This window comes from Sceloporus undulatus, chromosome 4 (assembly GCF_019175285.1).
Source record: "Sceloporus undulatus isolate JIND9_A2432 ecotype Alabama chromosome 4, SceUnd_v1.1, whole genome shotgun sequence".
NCBI classification, from domain to species: Eukaryota; Metazoa; Chordata; class Lepidosauria; order Squamata; family Phrynosomatidae; genus Sceloporus; species Sceloporus undulatus.
In genome coordinates, this window is record NC_056525.1 from 58151005 (window position 1) to 58174464 (window position 23460).

General features: G+C 41.1%; 1 protein-coding gene across 7 annotated transcripts in view; it reads left to right on the forward strand.

Moving 5' to 3' along the window:
- Window positions 1-23460, forward strand: part of SLC45A3 (solute carrier family 45 member 3) — a 103453-nt gene that overhangs the window by 68294 nt on the left and 11699 nt on the right. For 6 of the 7 annotated variants that reach the window (XM_042462920.1, XM_042462923.1, XM_042462922.1 and 3 more), the window contains 3 exons: window positions 16198-16612; window positions 17589-18413; window positions 20676-20941. In XM_042462920.1, coding sequence (XP_042318854.1) covers window positions 16393-16612; window positions 17589-18413; window positions 20676-20941 — 1311 coding nt within the window. In that variant the 5' untranslated portion in view covers window positions 16198-16392. Of the gene's footprint in view, window positions 1-10602; window positions 10626-16197; window positions 16613-17588; window positions 18414-20675; window positions 20942-23460 lie in introns of those variants that run through there. The other variant, XM_042462926.1, reaches the window with a different exon arrangement.

Genomic DNA, 23460 nt, shown 5'->3' on the forward strand with positions numbered 1-23460 from the left:
CTGATGATATGCAGTCATATTTTTCTACTCCAGAACGTTCTTTGGATATTGAACAACATGTTACATCATGTCTCTCAGCTATCTCTTCATGGATGCTTTCATTGGCATCTAAAACTTAACATGGCTAAGACAGAACTATTCATCTTTCCTCCAAAACCTACTTTACAATATACATTTTCTATCATGGTCAATAATGGTCCCATTCATCCTCTGAAGTAAGCATCTCCTGCCTTGACTATTGCAGTCTTCTTTTGACAGGGCTCCTGTTGTCCCACCTTAGTCCTCTGATTTCCATTCAACATTCTGCTGCTAAGATTATCTTTTTAACTTGTCGCTTTGATCATGTCACCCCACTTCTGGCATCTCTTCATTGGCTACCATTCCTTTTAGGATTTGGTACAAGCTTCTTCTCTTAACATTTAAAGCTTTACACAAGCTAGCTCCCCCTTATCTGTCAGTTCTTATTTCATCTCACCATCCTGTTTTGAGATTTGTGGTCCAGGAGCTTGGGGCTTCTTTTCAAGCCAACGGTTTCTTCTTCCTTGGCTTGGCTTCCTCCTTTTTCACTCGCTGCACCATAGTCAAGGAACTGCCTCCCTGAACATTTGCGGACTATCTCTTCTCTTGCTAGTTTTTGAAGCCAAATTAAAGATTTTCTTGTTCTCTAAAGCATTTGGAACTGTATTATAATATCGTTTTATAATTTTATATTTGATTATATATTAGTTGTTTTTACAGTTTAAAGTTTATCTGCATAACTTGCTTAATTTTGTATAGTTTGTTTTGTGACTTTTAGATTGTTGCAATAGCAATAGCAGCTTCATTTATATACCGCTTCATACCTCCTAAGCAGTCTCTAAGCAGTTTACAACTGTAAGCTAATTGCCCCCAATATGCTGGGTACTCATTTTAGCGACCTCAGAAGGATACAAGCCTGAGTCGAGCCTGAGCCCTGGATGGTATTGAACTTGCAACCTTATGGTTTGTGAGTGAATGGCTGTAGTACAGGCATTTAACCACTGTGCCACCAGGGCTTCTTAGATTGTATGCCATTGACAGGTTATATGCTGTTTTGATGATGCCTGTGAAGTGCCACACAATTTTATGACATCATCATCATCACTTATAAAGCTGACTTGTAAAGATTACTGAAAGTTTAGAGTGTTGACAATTTGAACTCTGCTAATTGAAATTGGGGAGCCAGTGTGGCATAGTGGTATGCGTAGTAGGCTACAAATCTGGAGACCAGGGTTCGAATCCCTGCTTGAACATGGAAACCCACTGAGTGACCTTAGGCAAATTACACACTCTCAGGTTCAGAAAACCCATGATTAGTGATAGGCACACAACTACCACCATTGAAATTGGAAACAAAAGTGTCTGATCTCTTTTCTTACAGTTGCATCAGGATGGGCATGGACATGGGGATGTGTAGACCAGAGGCTTCTGCACATAACAACAACTATAATAAATGATCATTAGCTGTGATTCTGTATTAGGTGACATAGGTCAAGACATAGATGTAATAGTCTTCTGTTCACACTGTAAGCCATCCTTTCTCATCCTCAGTCCCAAGTTTGCTTGTACCTCTCTCTTGAACAGAGGCAGTGCTGCTCACAGTCACATGAAGACTGTAAAATTAAAAGGCAGGCTACAAATACTCAAATATTCTAATTATCTTTCAGGGCTAATGCTAGGATAGGGGTTCAGCAGATATTAGGTAAATTACTATGTAGTGAAGCACTAGCACAGAATAGCAAAACTTTGCATTGGTGGTAGTGAATAACTCTTCTTGGAAGGGTTTTTCAATCCTTACTGGGGGGAAACCCCACCATTTTCCTGGCATAGTAAGCTGAACTAAAAAGCAAGGAGGGGCAGAAGGCAGGTGGGAAAAGACTTTTAGTTTTAAAATAGTGGTTTCGACTTGGTATCTGCTGCAAGATCCCCCCCCCCCCACTCTCTCCCGGGGCATCATCTTCCCAGTTGTGAAGTTCCTCCCACCTCAGGAACTCTTTTCTAGGATCTTATAGAATGGAATAGGAAGAAAGTTATGCTGAAGCTGCAGGAATGTGAAGCATCCGGACTTGTTCAACACTGGCCATTGTCAGAACTGCCTGCCATCCTCCAAAACAGTGCTCTAACCCTTCCTTCCCTTTGTCTGGCAGTTTCCCCCTCCTTTAAATTACATTGGGGCCCAGCCCATTTACCTGGCTTCCAGGTAAGGAAGTTGGATGACTTGTTCCCTTGTTTCTTAGAAGGAAGAAAAAGCTGTCTGAGTTCATCAGGTAGGGTTTATATATATTATGTTTAACAGAAATTTTCAGTTTCTGACTCTCATTGGAAGGGAAAAACAACTGCTTTATACTTGGTCAGACTGATTTAGACTCTTGTTGGTTATGTTGTCTTCTTGGCAGGCAGTTTGTTATTTTATCCTTTAAATATGCATATTTCATAAAAAGAAGTGCAAGAAGCAGATGGCTTGCAGCATATTCATAATTGACAGCTCAGCAGATGATGTATTTAAAGTAAGGAGGTAATATTTGACAAAGCATTTTTAAAGGGGGGATTAGAAGCAGTGGGAGAAATTGTTCACCCCAGACACTTCCATTTACTTTTTCCCTTCCAAGAAAATCTGAGCATGGAGGCTGAATTACAGAATTCCCATTACAGTTAGCATGTATTTAGCTGGCAATAGATAGAGATGGAAGCTAGGAAAGTACAGCATCACATCATTGGTACATTTGGCTCTGTATTATCTCCAGTGAAGGCTGAGAACATGTATTTATCTAGATAGTACTAGACTCCAATTTCCATCATGCTTGGGCAACTTGGCAAGTTGTGAGGGATGATGCGAGTTGTAATCCATCCATATATGGAGGGCCAGGGGTCTCCAATCCTGGCTGGCAATGGCTCCCTCTGTAGTTTTCAGACAGACGGCCATTTATCTTTCCCACTGAGCTATGCTCTTTCGCCAAATGCTTACTGTTCTTTAGAGATCCACTCTTTGTGCTTTGTATCTCTTGTCTTTTATGGGTTCCAGTCATATTCCTTCAACACTGGCCATTGTCAGAGCTGCCTGCCATCCTCCAAAACAATGCTCTAACCTTTTCTTCCTTTTGTTAAACAGTCTTCCTTTGCTAATGTGTCTCAGTGATTTAAGATGAAAAGCTTGAAGTAAAATATGTAGGCTTGCACACAGTTGGTTGGATTTTGTGTGTGAAATTTGAATTTCCTTTGATGTGGAGTTCGGAATTCAAGAGTTGGCTGCCTGAGTATGTGGATTTCAAGGTATGAATAAGACCACCTCAGCACTGTGGCTTTTAAGCACAGTGGGCTCCAAATGGAGAGGTAAGAAAAGTTACATTTGGGATTACATCTCCCAGAATCCCCAGCCAGTTCCATCCAAATTCATTTATATGTCAAGGACTATTCCTCTCTATAGTGTCTCATCAAGTGTGTCTGTCAGATCCAGTCTGCTAGTGCTGGAATGGTTTATAGTGTAGCCAAACTGGCACCTGCAAAGTATAGGGCACTAAATTAAAGGCAGTGAGTTTCCCCTCCCCATTTTGATCTTTGTTTCCTCCAGATAAGGGCTGGGGAGCTTTTGAAACTTCAAGTGTTTTGGACTTCAGAATGCAGAAACCTCAGCCAGCATGGCAATTAAGAAAGTTACAGGTTCCCGACCTCTGTTTCAGGTTATTTAGAAATATTCTAAACCTTCTATAGTAAACTGAATTAGGGCATCATTCTGGTCATGTTGTCTCTTCTACATGCTGCGTTTGCACCCAGGTCCACTGGTATAATGATTGCTCCTGAATTCACTGAGTCAACTTGTTAAATGCTTGACCTTTAAGAAATACCTTTTAGCTTTCAATTAGAAATACTGGCCATCTTTAAAAGAAGTGTTAACATTTAAACTGCTAGGATGAAGTAAGATCCTCTGTCAAGGAAAAGGAAAGATTTATCTAGCCTCCACTGAATTATTTTCCTTGATCTCTGTGCTAATCTATCATGAACAGTGGCTGAAGTTAGACAGCATGATAAGCCAGGGAACCAGGAACCACAAGAGTCCTGGCTTAGTTATGAGCAGCACACTATAGCATCTCACTCAATTCTGCTTGTGAGCTGTTTATTTATTGTGGTTGTTCATCATGTTGTCTAACTGTGGCTGCTTTTCCATCTCTGAACCAATGAATGTTCTTTGTCTCCTAACAAACCAGAGACACAGTAGGCCTACCCTATGTCTTACAAGTTAACGGTGTTCAGGATTATATATAAGAATATATTCTTATTCTTTAATTTCATTCAATTTTTATTTCTTTCATTTTCCTGGAGCAGCCACAGAGCACCTGGGAAGTGCACATGGAGCCCTAAGGGCTTCTCTGAGCACAGGTTGGGAACCCCTGCCCTAAAAACACGCTGGCTAGGGCATTAGGTAGGGAGGTGGGGTTATGGGAAAGTTCAGGAAGAGAGTGTGATGGGGGATAGCAGCCCGGGTTGCATGATTGTGAGAGCTGTGGTGATGGCTGCCTAAAAGCGGTGACATCCCACTTTTTATTAAAAGCGTGAGTGCTACAAGAATGGGGCCATGTGCAGTGATCTATTGAGTGCCAGCATATTGCTCATACATGGCAAACCAAACTTTCTGTGAATCCCTGGCTTGCTATATCATCAGATGCCATCCAGTAACACTTGAAAGACTTGTTATAACCTCATTCATTTGCCAGAAAAAGGGCAATTTGCCAGTTACTCTAGGAGACAACATCACATTTGTGTTGTAAAAGAAACATCTGGAGCTGTGTTCACTCATGTTTAATTTTCACTATGCTACTGCTCAAATTAGTTGGAGCTGCATCAAGAAGACATTTTCCAATAAACACCCTACAACAGAGCTAGCTGTCTTATTAAATTGGTTCCTGTTTTGTTGGTTCCACTTTTAGTTCTGTCCTCAGGTGGGAGTGTTATCGTGATGGAGCGCTGGATCTACAATATGCATGAGTTTGGGTCAAACAAGAATAAACATACCAGTAGGGTTCCCTAGTGAGACCTCCAAACCGGGCATGTAGCAAAGTAGGACCATTTTCAAATGTAGGGACACATTTTTTAAAATGGAGGAAGCACAAAAAATTGAGGTTTTTTTAAAAAATGTTATATAAATGCATGTTTTGGATGCTCATCACATGGAGGACATTTTGGCATTATCTTAGACAGATGGCAGAATGTATTTGCTCGGGGTCAACTGTACTTTCCAGAAGTGTGGTATGGGGCAAGGGACTGTGGTTTTTCTCACTGCGCAGAGGTGTAAAAATCACCGCAGTTACATTGGCCGTGCCCGCAGAGGCTTGTGATGATATCATCATCATCATCATCATCACAATCATCATCTCATATCATCATCAACTATAATTGTCCAAGAAAGGCGGACTTGTTAGCATTCAAAGCACCATAAAGACACAAAAAATGCACTTGCCTATATTAATATAAAACATAATGAAAAATAAATAAAAAACAAGGTAGGTGTGTATATATTTCATATAAAAATTAATGTAATAAAATAAAAAAGCAATCAAAAAATTAATATAAACAAAAACAACGCAATAATAAAATTAAAGAAATAAATAAAAACAAGCAATAATAAAAATTAATAAATAAAAACAAGCATAATAACATTAATGATAAAAGCAAAATAAAATAATGAAAAAAACAAGCAATATAAAAATAATGAAAAAAAAATAAAAAGCAATAATAAAAATTAAAAAATAAATAAATAAGTTTTTATATTTTTAATATCATTTTAAAAACCCCAAATACCAAGGCAGACCTAATGGCCACGTGACTCAGCTCTCCTCTCCCTCCTGGCCCAATTCTGCCCTGGCCTTGGCACCCTTCTCCGGCTCCTTCCTCCTCCTTCTCCCCCTCTTCCTCCTTTAGATGGGCGCGTGCGCGCCGGGGGGGAAACCAGGGCAGGCGCGTGCGGGGGGGGAGGAAAGTGAGGCAGGTGCGCGCCGGGAGGGAAGTGGGGCAGGCGTGCGCGCGCGCAGGGAGGGAAGTGGGGAAGGTGCGCGTGCTGCCCTGGCCCCTGCTGAGGCCTGGGCGGCCGCAAGCCCTCCCGTGGGGGCGTGGGGGCGGCGGCGCTTCTGCGCGCCGCGAGAGGGGAAGGCGGAGCATGGAGGAGGAGGGGGTTGGCGCCGCAGCAGCCGCATTAGCGGCAGCGGCAATGGCCGGAGGGGCCCCCAAACCGGGAACAAGCACGGGTGGGGGCTCAAACCAAACCGGGCCGGGGGGCCCCCCGGAACCGTGAATGGCATGGGGGCCGCCGGGTTATGGCAAGCCTACATACCAGGGCTCTTTTCTGAGACAGTGAGCACTATTTACACTGACAAAGTTCTGTGTGAGCTACTCAGGATCCACATAAGAGCTCCCCCCAAATAGCTTTTATTCCTGCCGTTTTCTGTGGATTATTTTGCATTGCTTTCAAGGCCCACTGGCATTCAAACTCTTTTGTATTTGTGGCAGAAGCATTTTAATGCACAATCTTTGCAAGAAGTCTTTCAGGTTGCCCTGGTATTCTCTTCTTTCTCCTTTAAAGGCGGCTTCTTTTTTGATGGTGGTTGCATGTTTAAATAGCTGGGTAACAAACAGAATTCACCACATGGTGTGCTGGTGATGTGAATGCCGCAATAGAGATTATAGCTGCCAGGGCTTTATTTGTCTTTTATGGGCAACAGACTCCAAATGGCCAGTTAGGATGAACATGTGGGCAGCTCCAACTACCAAGTGACATGAAAAAATTATAGTTAGGTAATGAAGGAGCGACTAGTGACAAAGTAGGGGGGGACTGACTAGTCCAGACCCCCCTAGTATAATAAGCATTAGTTTCTCCACCACAACCTAAAACACAAATTTCACTGTCCTGTCCACAAGTATTTATCAGTCTAGTACAAAAAAATAATGGTAGAATACGGAGAACCTTTTTGTAAGGTGTTGATATTTTAAAAGTGGTGGTGCCAGAAAGAAATATCCAATGTTGAGCTTAATCAAATAAGGGGTTGGATTGAGACAGCTCTGCAGCAACGTCTGTGCGTGAGAATAATCATTAATTACAGCTTCAAATTATTACATTTGAGTTCTGAAAAGCTCACAAAAGATCTTCTATCTAGAGTTTCCATTTAATGAGAACCTGCCTTATATTTTCTTCCAATGCACATAAGCAGTATGATTGTCAGCTCCCAAAAAATTTCATCTATATCAATTGTTCCAAACCTGGGTCCCCAGATACTGGATTACAAATCCCAGAATGTCTGACAATTTTCCTGATGTCTGGGAGTCTGGGAATTATGGGAAGTCCAACAACATCTGGGGACCGAGGTTTGGACTCTTGTTCAGAGCAGAACATGCTCACTGTGCCTTGACACACACATCCCCATCTCTGTCTCTTCCAATTGATTGTTTCAATCTATTCCTTGCGGGACTTGAAGATCAATTAATCAGCAGTGGTGGGAAAATGCCCTCTCTTTACCTGCTTGAATAGTATTATTACTTTAGCGCTTTGTGGCATATGGATATGTAATAGAAGGACTACTATTTCTTTTACCAATTGACTTCCTGGTTGTTCCAGGATCTTATGTGTCAGTCTGTGTACTTAAAGTATACGTATGAGATGAGAAACAAGGCTCATGTATTGTGTTTGTGCTGCTTTGTTTGTTTTTTCCCTCTCATGTTCTTCTTATTGTTTAACATCTCTCACTACAATAAAGCATTGGAGCTTGTGTGATTCCTCTTGGGTGAAACTTCACAAGAACTTTGTTCTGCATTACTGTACAAATTCCCATTTCTGAGGATTTCCTGCTACCCTATGCAGGCTTTTAATGCCAAGCAAGAAAACATGTGTGCGTGCCCAAAATGCACAGTTGTCTTGTAACAGTGTGCTCTTGGCATGAAACTATAATACACAACAACTGGGCATTTCTGTATTTCTGTTAAGGAGCCCTGCATTTGTTCTGCTAATCTGAACATGTGAGAGAGATTCTGGAAGCTGTGGGCTAAAAAAAGTAACTTCCTCAAGCTCTGCTATTTTTAAAGGCTCAGGGACCCTGGCTAATGAAGAAATTAGCACCTTTAATGATGGGAGCTTTATAAACAAGGACCCTAACTCTGAGTGCAGTTATAAGATTAAGGGATGAAAGAATAGAACTCCAGTTCAGCTCTTACTAAAATGTCAATAGTTTCACAGTGTGACTTCTCTCAGTGGTTGGCATGGGGGTGGAGAGGCACAAAGAGCGAAAGGGAGGGCTTCCAACTGAAAGGATAGGGGTTCTGAGTATATTAGGTTAACTTGGCCCACCTCTTCTTCTGCAACTAATGCCTACCTCTAGGCTTGCCATATCCCGCTGGGGGCGGGACTTTCCCAGTTTGGGGTGGGTCTCACAGTCTCCCCCGGTTTGGCCCGCCCTGGGATTGCCCCACCCGGGCGAGATATGGCAAGCTAAGGGGGCTTTCCCTCGCAGGCGCCAAGGCTGCAGGGAAGCCTCATGGAAGGGAGCAGTCCCCCCGCCTGGGCTCCGCCCCACCGAGGGCGGGGCCCGGCCCAAAGGGGAAAGCTTCCCTGAAGGGGAGGAGTGCCTCCCCATGTGGGCTCCGCCCCCACGGAGGGCGGGGCCCAGGGCCAAAGGGAAAGCTTCCCTGAAGGGGAGGCGTGCTCCCCGTCTGGTCCACCCCCGCCGAGGGCAGGGCCCAGGCCCAAAGGGAAAGCTCCCTGAATGGAGGAGTGCCTCCCGTGTGGGCTCTGCCCCGCAGAGGCGGGGCCCAAGCCCAGAGAGAGCCTCAGAGGCTCCATTCAAATGCAGGATACAAAAAAATGTGTCCTACATTGAAAATTTTGTCTAATTTGTCCCGGTATGAGGGTCCTCATGAATGGCAACCCTACCTACTCTCACAATGGTGGCACATCCCGTGTCTGGATCAGCTCACTCTGTGGCAAAAGCTTTGTCTGGGTGGATGAAACCAGTGTGCTTGGAGACTCACCTGTTTGGTCCTCAGCCTCCGCAGTCAGGTGAATGGGTCTTGGTACTGGGGTTAAGTGGTAGCTTTTTAGAGTTCAAGAGGTGGGTAGCACGATCTGCTATGGTGTGTATGCAGCTGTCTCATGTTTCCTCTCCAAGAATAATTCTTTCGATTTCTCCTTTCTTTCCCCTCTTCTGCCCCAGGGAGTGGATACTCCTCCTTAAAGTGTTGCCAAATATTTGAGAGAGTGTAACTTCAATAGAAATTGTGATATTGTTTTACCTCACTTTTGAAATATGGGAGTTAGAAATCTGCTGGAAATACACTTTTCATAAGAACCCAGATTTGCTCTTTTGTTTTTTAAAAAGTGCTATCTTTGAGCTGTCAAACAAATCTTGACTACAGACAGTTTGCTTCTTTTTTGACAATGATGTGAGCGGACACCAACGATGCTAGGATTTCGCTGGCTGCTATTTGCATTAAAAGAAAAAAAAAACAGGACTTTTTCTTTCTTTGTAAGAGTCTTAGAAGAAGCATTTAGAGACTAAAGGTCAATGGTCTAGCCCTACATATGTGTCAGGTTTTAACCACAGTTGTTCACATTAGTATTTTGCAGATTAAATTCTTACCTGTGTTAGGGATGCCATTATCCGGCGGGCCGGGACAACTTCCGCTCTTTGGGGGGCCCCTGCCCCCCCACCCCGGTTCCCCCCATCCCCGCCTTTGTCCCGGCCTCCGGGCCGGCCCCACTCACGCGGCCATTGCCGCAGCCGCTAATGCGGCTGGCCGCAAACACCTCCTTCCTCCTCGCCTCGCCAGCGCCGCCCCTCTCCTCACCAGCGCCGCTGCCGCGCCGCCTGCAGTGGGACTTTCCACCCGAGCGCAGAGCTATGCGGAGGAGCTCGTCCCCTTGGACCAGCCCGGCCATTGGCCAGCTGGCCCAAAGAGGATGGGCTCCTCTCTTGCGTGGACACGCCCAGGCCGCAGCAGGGCCAGTGGCCGCACGCACACCCCACTGCGCGCCCTCGCGCGGGCTTCACAAGGGCCCTTGCAATGAGGAGGGGAGGGGGGGGTGAAGAGAGGGGTGGAAAGGTGAGTCAGTGGCCATTTCAGGTCTGCTTGGGTTTTTTTAATTAATTTTTAAAAATAAAATACTTATTTTGTTTTTTTTTTATTAATTTTATTATTGCTTTTTTTTATTTATTTCATTTTATTTTTTTTATTATTGCTTTTATTTTTTTTATTTCATTTATTTTATATGCTTTTATTTTATTTTATTTTATTTCATTTCTTTTTTATTATTGCTTTTTTATTTTATTTCATTAATTTTTATGATTGCTTGTTTTTATTTTTTCTTAATTTTTATGATTGCTTGTTTGTTATTTTATTTCATTAATTTTTATTATGCTTGTTTTTTATTTTATTACATAATTTTTATTATTAAATGTATACACCCCTGCCTTGTTTTTTTATTTATTTTTTCTTTCTTTATTATTAATATATGCAAGTGCCTTTCTGTGTATTTAGGCATTTGAAGCTAACAAGTCTGTCTTTCTTGGACATTATCGTGCTGATGATGATGTGGTGTATTGATCTCAACAAGCCTCTGAGGCACGGCCAATGTAAGTTGCTGTGATTTTTACAAACTCATGCACATTGAAGAAAAACCACAGTCCCTTGCCCAAGTACACACTTCTGAGAAGTACAGTTGAACCCAAGGGCAAGTACATTTCTGCCATCTGTCTAGGAATAATGCCAAAATGTCCTCCGTTTTGATCATGTCTAAAAAACATGCATTTATATTAACATTTTTTTTAAACCCTCAAATTTTTTGCGCGTCCTCCATTTTAAAAAAAATGTGTCCTACATTTGAAAATGTTGCCCTACATTTGTCCTACATTTGTCCCGGTTTGGAGGTCCTGACTTATGGCAACCCTACCTGTGTCTAATATGTGTGATGGGTTTGTCTGAGATCATACTTCAGCTTGCCTTTTTGAGTTTCATGGCTTTAGGGTACGTGTATGTATCCCAAGGAGAGTTTCACCCTGACAAGTTTTTAAATGTTTTGACTCTGTGCGCTCTCTCTCCTTCTGTGTATGTTTGCATGTGCACACACAGGTGCAGCTCCTTCATGGCTAAGTAACTTGACTCCTGCTAGTCAAACTGTAATGTTTAAAGTTAGCATCAATATAATTGAATTAATATGTGCAGAAAATCAGTGGTCACTTCTGTCTTTCATGTGGAGTGATGGCAATGATAAATCTGAACCAGGCATCATGTTGTGTAGGAGATAAGTGATTTTAATCAACAGGATGTGGAATGTATAAACCCACAGGGTCTGTACACACCCACCATAACACATACTTTGGTTTCTGAATGAATCAATGAATGAATGCATCAAGTTTCCAGAAAAGAAAGAAACAGTTGTAGCCAATGGGCACAAATATGGTGGCAGTCCCTGGCGTATGAGGGTGGGGTGGGGACTGCTGGTTTCCCATATCAGATAGCTTAAGAAGCACTGTCCTACTGATGAATCTAAAACACTTTGTATAGTGTGTGTGCGTGCGCATGTCATGGCACTAGCAACCTCACAGCAGTGTTGCAACTAACTATCCAGATTATGTGGGTATTAGTTTTGGGGGAGAAGGCAGAGAATAAATGCAGTTGTTAAAGTTGTTCTCCTAGCCTGGGGCCCTCCAGATGAACTGGACTACAACTCCTGTTATCCTAAAATCATCTAGTTATGGAATTACTGGAGTTGCAATCCAACACATTTATCAGGTACTAGACTGGGCAAGGTTGTTGAAAATGAAATAAATATGTGTAGAAAGATACGCTCAATGCATTGTGAGGCTGGAGAGATTTACTTACTGATCATGTAAATCCTGAACAGGTGAAAATAACTGACTATTATGGCAGATTTCACAAGGTTCTCTGTTTTTACTACAATGGAGTGACATAACTCTTATGTGATTGAAGCCTGGTTTCTGTGAACCATGCTGCTTTTTAGCCTTCGAAATTAGTTGCTGTTATTGCTTAGAATTATTAGTAAATAAATGTGAGAAGCTCATCTTGGAATGTAAATAATTTTATACTGCTGGTTTTAATGCTGGAAAACATCTTCACTGTGAGATGCTGTTTCAGTTTCTGCTCACATTTCAACCTCTTCGCCCAACTGAGCTTCCACACAATGAGACTTTGCAGCATCTAACATAAGAAGATGAAGAATCTCACAAGAGCTTCCATCCCCCAAATAGCATGCAGTTCCTTTCTTTCTCTCCATATTTGTATATCTAGTTTGTGGTGACCAGCCCTACTGTTCAAGTGAGACAACCTTTTAACAGCATGGAAGGGCAGCCAGTGGTTAATGTACAGTACTTGTTCTGTTTTTACTGCCAGGGACAGAGGGATGGGATTTATTTATTTTTTTGCATTGGATGTTAACCCGGGTGCAAATGGCACCTGTAAATTGGGTTGGTGCTGTTCCACTTCAAGCAGCAAAGTGTCTTCAGCTGGCCCTCTGTAATATTTCTTGTTGGTTCCTTCCCTTCCCTCATCATAAAGACTTTAGAAAAATGCAATCTTCTGCAGACTCATTAAAACCATGAAGATGGGTGAGGGGCAAATGACTTGTTGGGAGGGGGGAAGGAAGGATGTGAGGCATGAAAATGTCTGTACTAGTTATGTGTAGAATGAAGGTGATGGCCCCATGAACTTCTCAACTCTTAAGCAAAGATGCTCCTCCCTTACGGGCTGTAATTACTTCTCTTGGGAGAGGTTGGTGTGCCTGGTAGACAGAGCACAGACCTTCTGTAAAGCCTATACATTTGAATAAGTTGATTAATGAGAGCTGATATCTTCAGAGTTAATTCTCTGCATTTTGTCTGACCTTGGATATTAGAGAATTGCAGATCTTTTGAATCATCTGGACCCATCATGCAGCCGTTTTGTCTTGGTGGTAGTTGGAAAACATATTTTTTTATAGTGACAGGTCTGTCTTTCCTTCCTGGATTGAAAAGCTAATGTATAAAATAATTATCCTGATATGGCAAGCATAGCTTTTTGCAAATAGGAAATGTCAACATCATTACAAGAAATATCTCTCTGTGTAAACATTTTAAGGATGCAGACAACTTTTTCTAGAATGCTTCATATTAGTTGCTTCCCAAAAATCACAATCTTTGTGTTGTTGAAATTTCAGTGTTCGTGTAATCAGTCATTCTCCTCCCTCCCTATGTTTGTGTGTGTGTGTGTGTGTGTGTGTTGGTTAAAAGCATACAGTTTGGGTATCAGTTGGAAAACAAACATATAGAGGCTGTAATTGCACAAAATCAGAATCTGTGATTGGAGGGGCAGGGAGAAGGTGGATGCTAACCTCTGGTAAATCATCTTGTACAAGGGACATTCAGAAATGGCTGGTCAGTTTTGTGTCTGTTCCAAATCTGCCTGTGTTTCTTATTTGGAAATATGGATACCTCAAATAGATTTGAGTTCCTTCAACAGCATCCCCACCCATATTTAGTGTGTTCTGACTTGACATCTTTGCCCTCTTATCATGCAGTTCAGAGGATTCAGAAAAAAAGAGCAGTCACTTAAATATGGAAACTCTATTCACAGAATATTTACTCAGCTACAACATGCGGTGGAAATCATGTGACTTTCCATGTGTTAAACTGCAGATCCCAGCATTTCTCACTATGAACTATGCTGGTTAGGGCTTCAAGGTTGTTACATCAAGTAAGGGGACCATGTATGAGCACCACAGGAATCTAAATCAGATACTGTGGTTGAAATTGACATTTATCTACTGTGTAACGTGATAAAATCATCTTTCTGTTTCTGAATCCAAAGCAGACTTCTAGACTTGGGGTATAGTAACATAACCAGTTACTAACACATAAGGATGCCAGACAGGTCTGTGCTCCTGTTTCCAAACCCACTAGAGTCAGACAGGAAAAAGCCAGAAACAAATAAACAAATAACTGTAGTGGGTTTTGAAGCAGCAGTATCCTTTGGCATCCTCTTGTATTGGTTTAAGGAACTGGGAAAATAACTATAATTGGCCCTCCGGAACTGTGGATTCCAGATTTCTGTGGATCGTCATGCCCCATATAATTAAATGGCAGCAACATGAATGTGCAAACTTCAGCATGTCCATGTTCATGTCATCACCATTTAATAATATGGGCTGTGATCATCCATGTTTTTTCCTATCCAGCAGGGCATATTGGAATGGCATCTCCATGATCTGAAGGGCCTCCTGTATACCCCAGTTGTAATAATTTCCAAAAAGGTAATTTGGCTTGCAACAGAAGGCTGAACTTGCTAATGATGTAAAACATTATCTTTGTTAGCCTCTGTCATAAGAGAAAGTACTTTGGGGCTTCCATATTTGGGGCTGTACTGTCAAAATATCAAATAAACAGAATTGGATTAATTGGATTACTCCAACTATGTTGGAGTAAGTACTGTATATAGGACTAGGGATTACATGCTCTTGGAAGCAATAGCACCACCTACTGATCACCCCATGGCTTACCAAAGATAGAGTCTACATGCCCAAGATGACTGGACTACATAAGGTTTGAGCTTTCTTTCTTTCTTTCTTTCTTTCTTTCTTTCTTTCTTTCTTTCTTTTCTTCCTTTCTACAATAAGGGATCTTCCTTCCTTTTTAAAATAAGGGTGTCCTTAGTTGTTTGATTGCATGACTGCCTAATGTTTGTCACTGAACAGTAAGTTGGCAGTGAAGGAAGACATGACAAAAGGCAAAGAAGTAACTGAGTCAGTGACAGCACCTTGGTCATCACATTAGGTCATTACATGTTCAGTTATTGGCTGCCTAGCAGAGGAAGGAGAACTGGATGAGGTTTATGGGGGGAATTTCTTCTGTTCAGCTGCATGTCCTAGGTGAGGTGACAAACGTAAAAGTCCAGTGTTTTTGTATGGAAGTACTTGAGATGAGGTCTTGGATTCGAAGGAGAGGAATAGTATTTAATTAGCTCATACTAATTATAATGCATTTAATTAGTCTGCTCATCTTTCTCCCACTTTCTCCCTTTCACTAATACTTTCATTCTGTATGTTTAGGAGATGATGATGATGACGACGACGACGATTAATACTATTTATTTATTTCCCACTCTTTTCCCAGTTCAGGACTCAGTGCAACACACACCTGTTAAAAGCAATCATAAATAACAATTCACAGTAACAAAAATTTAAAAAGTAATTAAACAGACAATAATTAAAAACAATTTTAAAAACTGAGCCATTAAAAAACCCTAAAACCCAACATATTACACAATCCCTGTTTCCTTGTAAAAGCCCAGTTCTTAAAGGCATGCAGGAACAAGAAGATCTTCATCTGCCTGCAGAAAGATAGTAAGGAAGATGCCAGACTAACCTTCCCTGGAAAAGAGTTCCCGAGCCTATGTTAGACAGCTAAACCAGTTAAAGGCTGCAGTCATATAGGATTACATTCCTAACCAAGGAGACTTAAGGGGGTTAATTATGTTAGATTAGAAATAACACAACTCTGACTCCCTGAATTTGATGCTATTTGTTTCCCATCCTCCCTCCCAGCTGCTTTTCTTATTTCAGTTCACAGTTTAGATATAAGAGACTATTGAAAATGATCAGTAACTGGAGAAAAGGAACTATAGTATGGAACTGTCCTTTGGTTTAGTTTGCAGTCCATAAAGTTGTTGCATTGGGACATATAACTGAATAAACATTTACAGAATTGGGCTGTATGCTTGTATGTCCAGTTTGGTAAGAATTACATCTGTATCCACTCCTGTGCTCTTAGATCCACCCATGGCGAAAGTGAGCATATTTAAAATTGCTTCTGCGCTGAAAAGGTTCTGCAGATCTGTTAGAGCCTAAGGATCTCTAGCAGAATTCTTAATGTACTGTCTCCATAGTATTGATCTAACATTTAGCAAATGATACTCCATGTGGAAGCTAGTCAAGGTGGAAGATGAGCCACTAAGCTCAAAGTAAGACTGTCCTCAAGTATGAATGAAGGAAGCTGCCAGTAGAATATGCTTGGGTGGCAGGAAATGGTTGTACTGTGGGACTGCTACTCAGCAGAAGAATTTGCTACATGGTTTCACTGCTATTAAAAAAATGTAGATGTGAGGACATTGACTGCTGATGTATAGTTAGGCTTAACTTTCTCTGTTTTCATGCAGAATGTGAAGCACAGGAAAACATCCATGATCTTCATCTCTCCATCCTCAGCCCAGTCGCTTTGTTGATTTTGTCCAGTGGCCAACATAACAGAAATTATTTACTACTGAGTATAACATGGCTACAGACTTTCTATTACTGAGCCTCAGAAGAAGACACAGGACTCAGATAGCCTATTCTGGATCACCTTGAGGAGAATGTTATTGGCGTGGCACAGCTTTCTGATGCTGAGGTGTAAGACCAGCATGGCTCAGAAGGCCTGGGCCAGTACACTGTTCCAGAACCGCAAAACCCAACTGTTGCTGGTCAACTCTCTAACGTTTGGATTGGAAGTCTGCCTGGCTGCAGGCATCACCTATGTGCCACCACTGTTGTTGGAAGTGGGAGTGGAAGAGAAGTTCATGACAATGGTTCTGGGTAGGTTGTTTCTTTATTGGTTTTTATTTTTGAAAAATAAGATGTGCATTCTCTATATGAAGTCTGGAGTGGTCTGATGTCTGGTTTGACAGGGTTTCAACTTGCATATACACACATAAGTATGTGCTACACACACACAACCTATGATGTTAACTAGATGGTAAAATAGGGTAAACTTACTAAGTATAACACTAGATATTATCACCAGTGGGAGATTTAGAAAGCATAGCTGTACCACCTGATGCTAACGGTTTGAAAGTCATACTTGTAAAATAGCTAGATAAAAATGAATGCAACAGCAAAATAATTTTATAATAAGGAAAAATTTCTGATACATATGATATATGTAATATAATATATATAGTAGAGGGTTAATAGAAATATGGTTTTATTTATTCGTTATTTACCTTTCTTTCCCTTTTTCCCCAGTGAGTTTTGTTAGTTGTTAATTGTGTTGCCAAGTGTTGTAACCTGTGATGATCCTTTACATTTTGTTAGGTAATGATAGATTTGATTTTAGAGAGAGAGAGAGAGATTGAAAAAAAACAAATACAGTACTAAGGAGTTTCAAAGGAAGGAAAGCAAAGTTAAATGAAATTGTACTACTGTTAAGGAAACTCATAAAGATAGTAAAAAATAGGCCAGTATTGGCAGAGAGGAAGTTAGACTGAATGATGAAGTAAGTTAATGAAGGTATGTGTAAGTGTTATGAAGGTATGTGAAAGTGGTGGTGAATAAGCATGCAAAATGAAGAGAAAGAAAGTTGGAAGATGAAATACGAAGATGAATTAAGAACAGAAGGATAAGTTATGTAATGTACTAGGAAATAATGTACTGGGATATAGATTATTTGCATGCATGGGTATGTAAATATTTGTTGTATTTGTGTCTTTACATTTAATAAAAAAATATTCAAGACTGTTTATATAAAGCAGTTATATAACAAATTAACGTTTCTCCCGCTTCTTGTCTCTAGGAATTGGACCAGTTCTAGGCCTAGTTTTCGTGCCACTCATTGGCTCTGCCAGCGATCACTGGCATAGTAGCTATGGCCGGCGACGGCCTTTCATCTGGGTCCTGTGTTTGGGCGTGCTCCTGAGCCTTCTGATCATTCCTCATGCTCATCGTCTGGCCAGCCTTATTACCCTGGATACCCACTCTTTGGAGTTAACCTTCCTCATCATGGGAATTGGCCTGCTTGACTTTTGTGGCCAGGTCTGCTTCACTCCCTTGGAGGCCCTTCTCTCTGACCTCTTCCAGGAGCCAGATAATTGTCGCCAGGCTTTTTCTATGTACTCCTTCATGGTTAGTCTAGGAGGCTGCATTGGGTACCTTCTACCAGCCATTGACTGGGACAGTAGCTTCTTGGCTCCTTACCTGGGAGGACAGGAGGAATGCCTCTTCAGCCTCCTCACCATCATCTTTCTTGGTTGTGTCTTGGCTACTGCATTTGTGACAGAGGAGGTGGCTGCTCAGGTAGAAGTTCTCACAGGCCCTGCAATGAAGGATTCCTCCAAATCCCCATCCCTTACCTGCTGCTCTTTTTGGCTTCCACAGAACCTTTTGAGGACCAGGCATCTGGTCCAGGCCTTTAGGAACCTTTGTGCCTTGGCCCCACGCCTGCACGGAGTATGCTGCCGCATCCCCAAGGTAATCCGGCAGCTTTTTGTTGCTGAGTTGTGCAGCTGGATGGCCCTCATGACATTCATGCTGTTTTACACTGACTTTGTTGGGGAAGGACTATACCAGGGAGTTCCCAGAGCTGAACCAGGTACAGAGGCCAGACGACATTATGATGAAGGTAACCTGATTATTTTTCTCAGGAGTTGGGGTGGTCATGTGGAGGTGCTTGCTTCTTCTAAATTCAGGATTTTGCACCTTTCGAGTTATGTAACTGAAACGCTCTCATAGCTCTGATAAATTATGTAAGTGAAACAGACTTGCATAAAGTTTCCTTTGCAACTTATAATTCCTTGATTCCTATTTAAGTATCAATGTGGTCCTGAGGTACTGCTGGTCCTTAGACCAGGAAACTTTTTTTCTTTTTTAAAACTCTTTGCAGAAATGTGTTTGCTAGATGGCTTTAGCCTTTTGAAAATCTTTAAGAGTGAATTACCTAATTGCATTTCATTTTTCAAAAATACAAAATATAAATAAATATTACTTTTTAAGATGCTTAGGATACTCTTAGGCCTGAGCATGTATCACTGGTATGGGCAATTTGCTGCTCTTCAGTTGCTTTAAACTGTATAGTCCCTATCTAGTGACAATGCTGACTGAGCTTTTGTGGGGAGATGTTGTCTCCTCAAGCATATAGCCATTTCTGTGTATGCCAGGGTAGGGATAAGAACTAGCACATAAAAATGAATGTATGGATTAATTTGTGAATTTGCCAATGAAAAATAGAAACTGTGCTTTTAATTAAGATGATTGACTTAAATTGGAATTTCAACATTAATATTTCTCAAGAATTAAATTATTAATTAAGGTATTTGTTTATTTAACTGAGTCAAGCTTTCATTGATCTGTTTATTTAGACAACTTGCGGAAGACAGTATACCATTCATGTTTGCACAAAAGATATATGGGTCTGCCGTATACCAATTAGGACCTCACCAGTCATCTGCTGAGTTCACAAGACCATAGAGCAGGTCTACTATAAGGTCTCATAGAGAGGACAAGCCTGTTGTCTAAGCAAGTTTTTATAACAGAGGGGGCTTGCTCCATGCCAAGCAATAATCTAATTAACTGCATTTCACTAAAATATTAAGGCAACCTGCTCTCTTCTGTCACAAAGGGCCAATAGATACTGAATATCTTTTTTGCCCATCCTAAAAGAAAGTTAGCATATCATCCTAACATGCTGCTCCCTGTTCCTCCTTTGCAACAATATGGAATGGACTATCTCAAAAGAATCAGCGAATCAGAAATAATCTGTGATGGAGTATGAGAGGAAGGAAGGAAGGAAGGAAGGAAGGAAGGAAGGAAGGAAGGAAGGTTGTCATGAATGGAACAAATGATATAGCTGATGCAACACTCTCCTTTTTATCTATCATGGAGTTGATTGAGATATTTTCCATATATGGATTATTTTCATGCTGAATGAGTTTTATGGCGGATCTGAATCTTAGTATTTGTCTCTTCTCTTTCCTAACTTAGAAAAAGTAATTTGATGTGGTATCCCTTGGATATCTCCTGCTTAAAGCTACTGAGTCACTTGCCTGACTATTGTTTCACTAACAATAGTTCAGTTCAAGGTTTGGGTGACCCATTTTGAATGTATTTAATTTTTAACATCTATACCCAAGTGGTGCCAGTGAGCCCGGCCAAAACTGGAAACTTGATTGTGTGAGCACAATGATGCTGAAAGACTGCAACAATCCCAGAACCATGGCCATAGACCCATGTCTCTTTAGATATCCTGGATTAATTTATAGGTGAGAAACTGGACTTGGCATTACTTTAAATACCAGTTTCCAATGTTTCTGTTGCTATGGAACTTGATCATACTACAGAATCATTGCAAGACTAAGCGTGAACAAGATCTGTGAGCTCTAGTTCTCCATGCAAAATTTGAGGACAGAATTAAATGAATATCTGGAGAAGTTCTGTGAATATTTAAAACTGAAATATATTTAGGAGCACTCCATCATGTGTAAGTAATCTGTGGCTCTGCAGAGAAAAGTGAAAGAATAAATCCTTTGATCTGCTTTTGCCCTTCCATGGTACCTAAGCACCTTCACTTTTAAATACACTTTTATTTTCATCATGCCCATCTATTCCTTATGAAATGGGGAACTGCTGTGCTTTCCTACAATTTCTTTCCTAAATATTAATTGGACTACGTAAGACTTGTAGGCTGCAATCCATATCTACTTACCTGGAAGTAAGCCTCACTGAAATCAGTAGAGCTTGCTTTTGGCTAGACATGCTTAGATTTGCACAGTTAAAAACAAAATAGTGACCAATGAGTAAGAGTTTACTTGGTTTAATAAAACCAGGCTGTCTTCTGATTAGTCTTCTCAAAGATTCTTCCCTTACATAAACATGTATCTTTTTTCAGGAATTCGTATGGGAAGCCTTGGCCTTTTTCTCCAGTGTATTATCTCCATTTTTTTCTCAACAATCATGGACCGGATGGTGAAACAGTTTGGGACTCGAATGGTCTACCTAGCCAGCGTGGCTTTATTTCCACTGACTGCCTTCATCATGTGCTTCTCTCAGAGTATTATTATAGTCACTGTTTCTGCCGCCTTGACAGGCTTCCCTTTTTCAGTGCTGCAGATCCTACCATACACATTGGCTTCACTCTATCATCATGAAAAACAGGTATGTGTTCATGTAGGTATAGAATATGAAAGCTGAGGATATTTAGAAGGCATTTGGAATTTTAGCAGGTGAGGGGAGCAGCAGAAGAAACATGGCCAAAGCAGAGTCCAGATTGTCTTGCCCAAAGCAGAATTAAAGGGCCTAACAAATTTTGCTCTCTTTCCTTGACCCTCTTATAGCTCGGGGTATTGTAGATTTACCTCATTTTATAAAGCACTCTATGGCCAACATTCTGATGCCAAGGTGACTCTGAGTGGTAGTGGTGAAACTGCAATTGCCTATTGGACGTGCCTTTTATATCCAAGTTCTTAGTGGACTAGATGATTAATTGGAAAGGAACTCCTGAAGTCGTCCTCTCCATCCATTATTGAATATAAACTTTCTTCTGGAAATTTTAAAATGACCAAAAGTACTGCAATGACATACCAACTGGCTAGCAAGAATCCTTTTACAGTATTCCTACTCATTATTGTAGGATACAAAATTCTTCAAGGCTATTGAAATTTAATATTTGTAATCTCTGTACCTCCATCTCTGTCTTTTTCCTACAGCTTTTGCTGCTTTATGCTTCTTTCACACATGCTCCACCCCACACCCAGTCTCTAGTTATTAGTTCTTCCCAGAGGCCATGCTGGTTGGGGATTTAGGGAGCCACAGTTCAAAGAAGTTATTTTTCTGTGTGAAGTTGAAGGCTTTCATGGCCAGCATCCATAGTTTTTTGTGGGTTTTTGGGCTATGTAGCCATGTTCTAGAAGAGTTTATTCCTGACTTTTCGCCAGCATCTCTGAAGATGCCAGCCACAGATGCTGGCGAAACGTCAGGAATAAATTCTTCTAGGACATGGCCTCATAGCCCAAAAAACCCACAAAAAACTATTTTTCTTGGCTTGGTAGTCAAGCTACTTTGACATCTCACAGAACAGACTGCATATTGCCTTACCCCCATGCATGTCCTAAAGCAGGAATGAAAAATATGGGGCCATCCAAATGTTAATTGGACTACAGCAGCCATCATTGGCTGTGCTGGCAAGGGCAGATGGGTGTGTTAGTTCAACAGTACCTGGAGTGCCCAACAGTCGCTACTCCTATCTTAAAGAGAGGCATATAGATGAGGACAAATCTTTGAACTAGAGACTCTTAAAAAGTAATTATACTGGAAACTACAAAGGCAGTATAAGCTTTTATAGACCATGAGATCAGATGAAGATGGTGTACAATGAAGAAGGAAACTGCCTGCCACTACCTCTACGTATGTTTTTGGTCAAAGACATTAGTTACAAATAAATAAAACCACTGATGAAAGTCATGTTATGGTAAACTGCATTTTGCTTCGTGGTACAGGCTCAAAGGTGCTTCCTGTTTCTTTTCTTTTGTCATGAGAGCTTTCTCGCATGCAAGCAGTGAACAGAATTGTGGGAAGCAGTATGGGTTCTTTAGCCATAAGACACTGAAGGGCACTGAAAGATTCAATTGGCTTGTTATGGGACAAGCTTCCATCAGCAATCCAGTGCTTCCCTAGTCACCTGCTTTACTTGATCTTAGCCATCTTTTTTTTAAAACCTAGGCTTTATTGTAAAGCCATAGTTTGTAAGAAATAATTACCATGACTTGTTCCTGTTTCACATCGTGTAGGCACTTTTTAGAAGAATAGTTGTACCAATGTATTCCAAATCTCTTTTATTTCCAGCCCATTCTGAGATCAAAATTCTTTTTCAAGGGAACACCTGAAAAAGCAGTTTGAATCTCTGCAGAAGGTCTGCGTTCCTTCTTGCTCACTCAGGGATATTTTTGGAACAACATAATGACAGAAGGCCCTTTCCTTGATTCTTTATGTTCCAGGGCACAGAACACTGAGTACAGGTTGAGACTCCCTTATCCAAAATGCCTGGGACCAGAAGTATTTTGGATTTTTTTCAGATTTTGTGATGTTTGCATATACATAGTAAGATATCTTGGAGATAGTACCCAAGTCTAAACATGAAATTCATTTATGTTTTATAGGCACCTTATACACATATAACCTGAAGGTAATTTTAAAGATAATATTTTTAATAATTTTCTGCATGAAAAAATGTTTGTGTACACAGAACCATCAGAGTGCAAAGGTGTCACTTTCTCAGCCACCCATGTGGACAATTTTAGATTTTGGAGTATATCATCTTTTGGAATTCTGGATAAGGGATACTCAACCTGTACAACAAATGAGGTCATTAGGATAGCTCAGGGCATATGAGAGAAACTGGGCTGGGACTGAACAACTGTCAGTGCCATAACAAGCAATTCTGAGGCTTCAGTCTTGAGTCCTGTGCCCCTCTGAGAGGTGTTATGATAAATGTTAAAGCACAAGCCCTACTCAGGAGAGTCCCTATACCAGCACTCTCAAGAAGAGTTCAAAAATATAGGTAGCTGTGTTGATTGATATTTAAACAGATACACACACTAAGCTAATAGGATTTGCCTGCCCAAACCAATCCACCCCAAAATACTATGACAGGGATAGTTCATAACAATACATTGTAG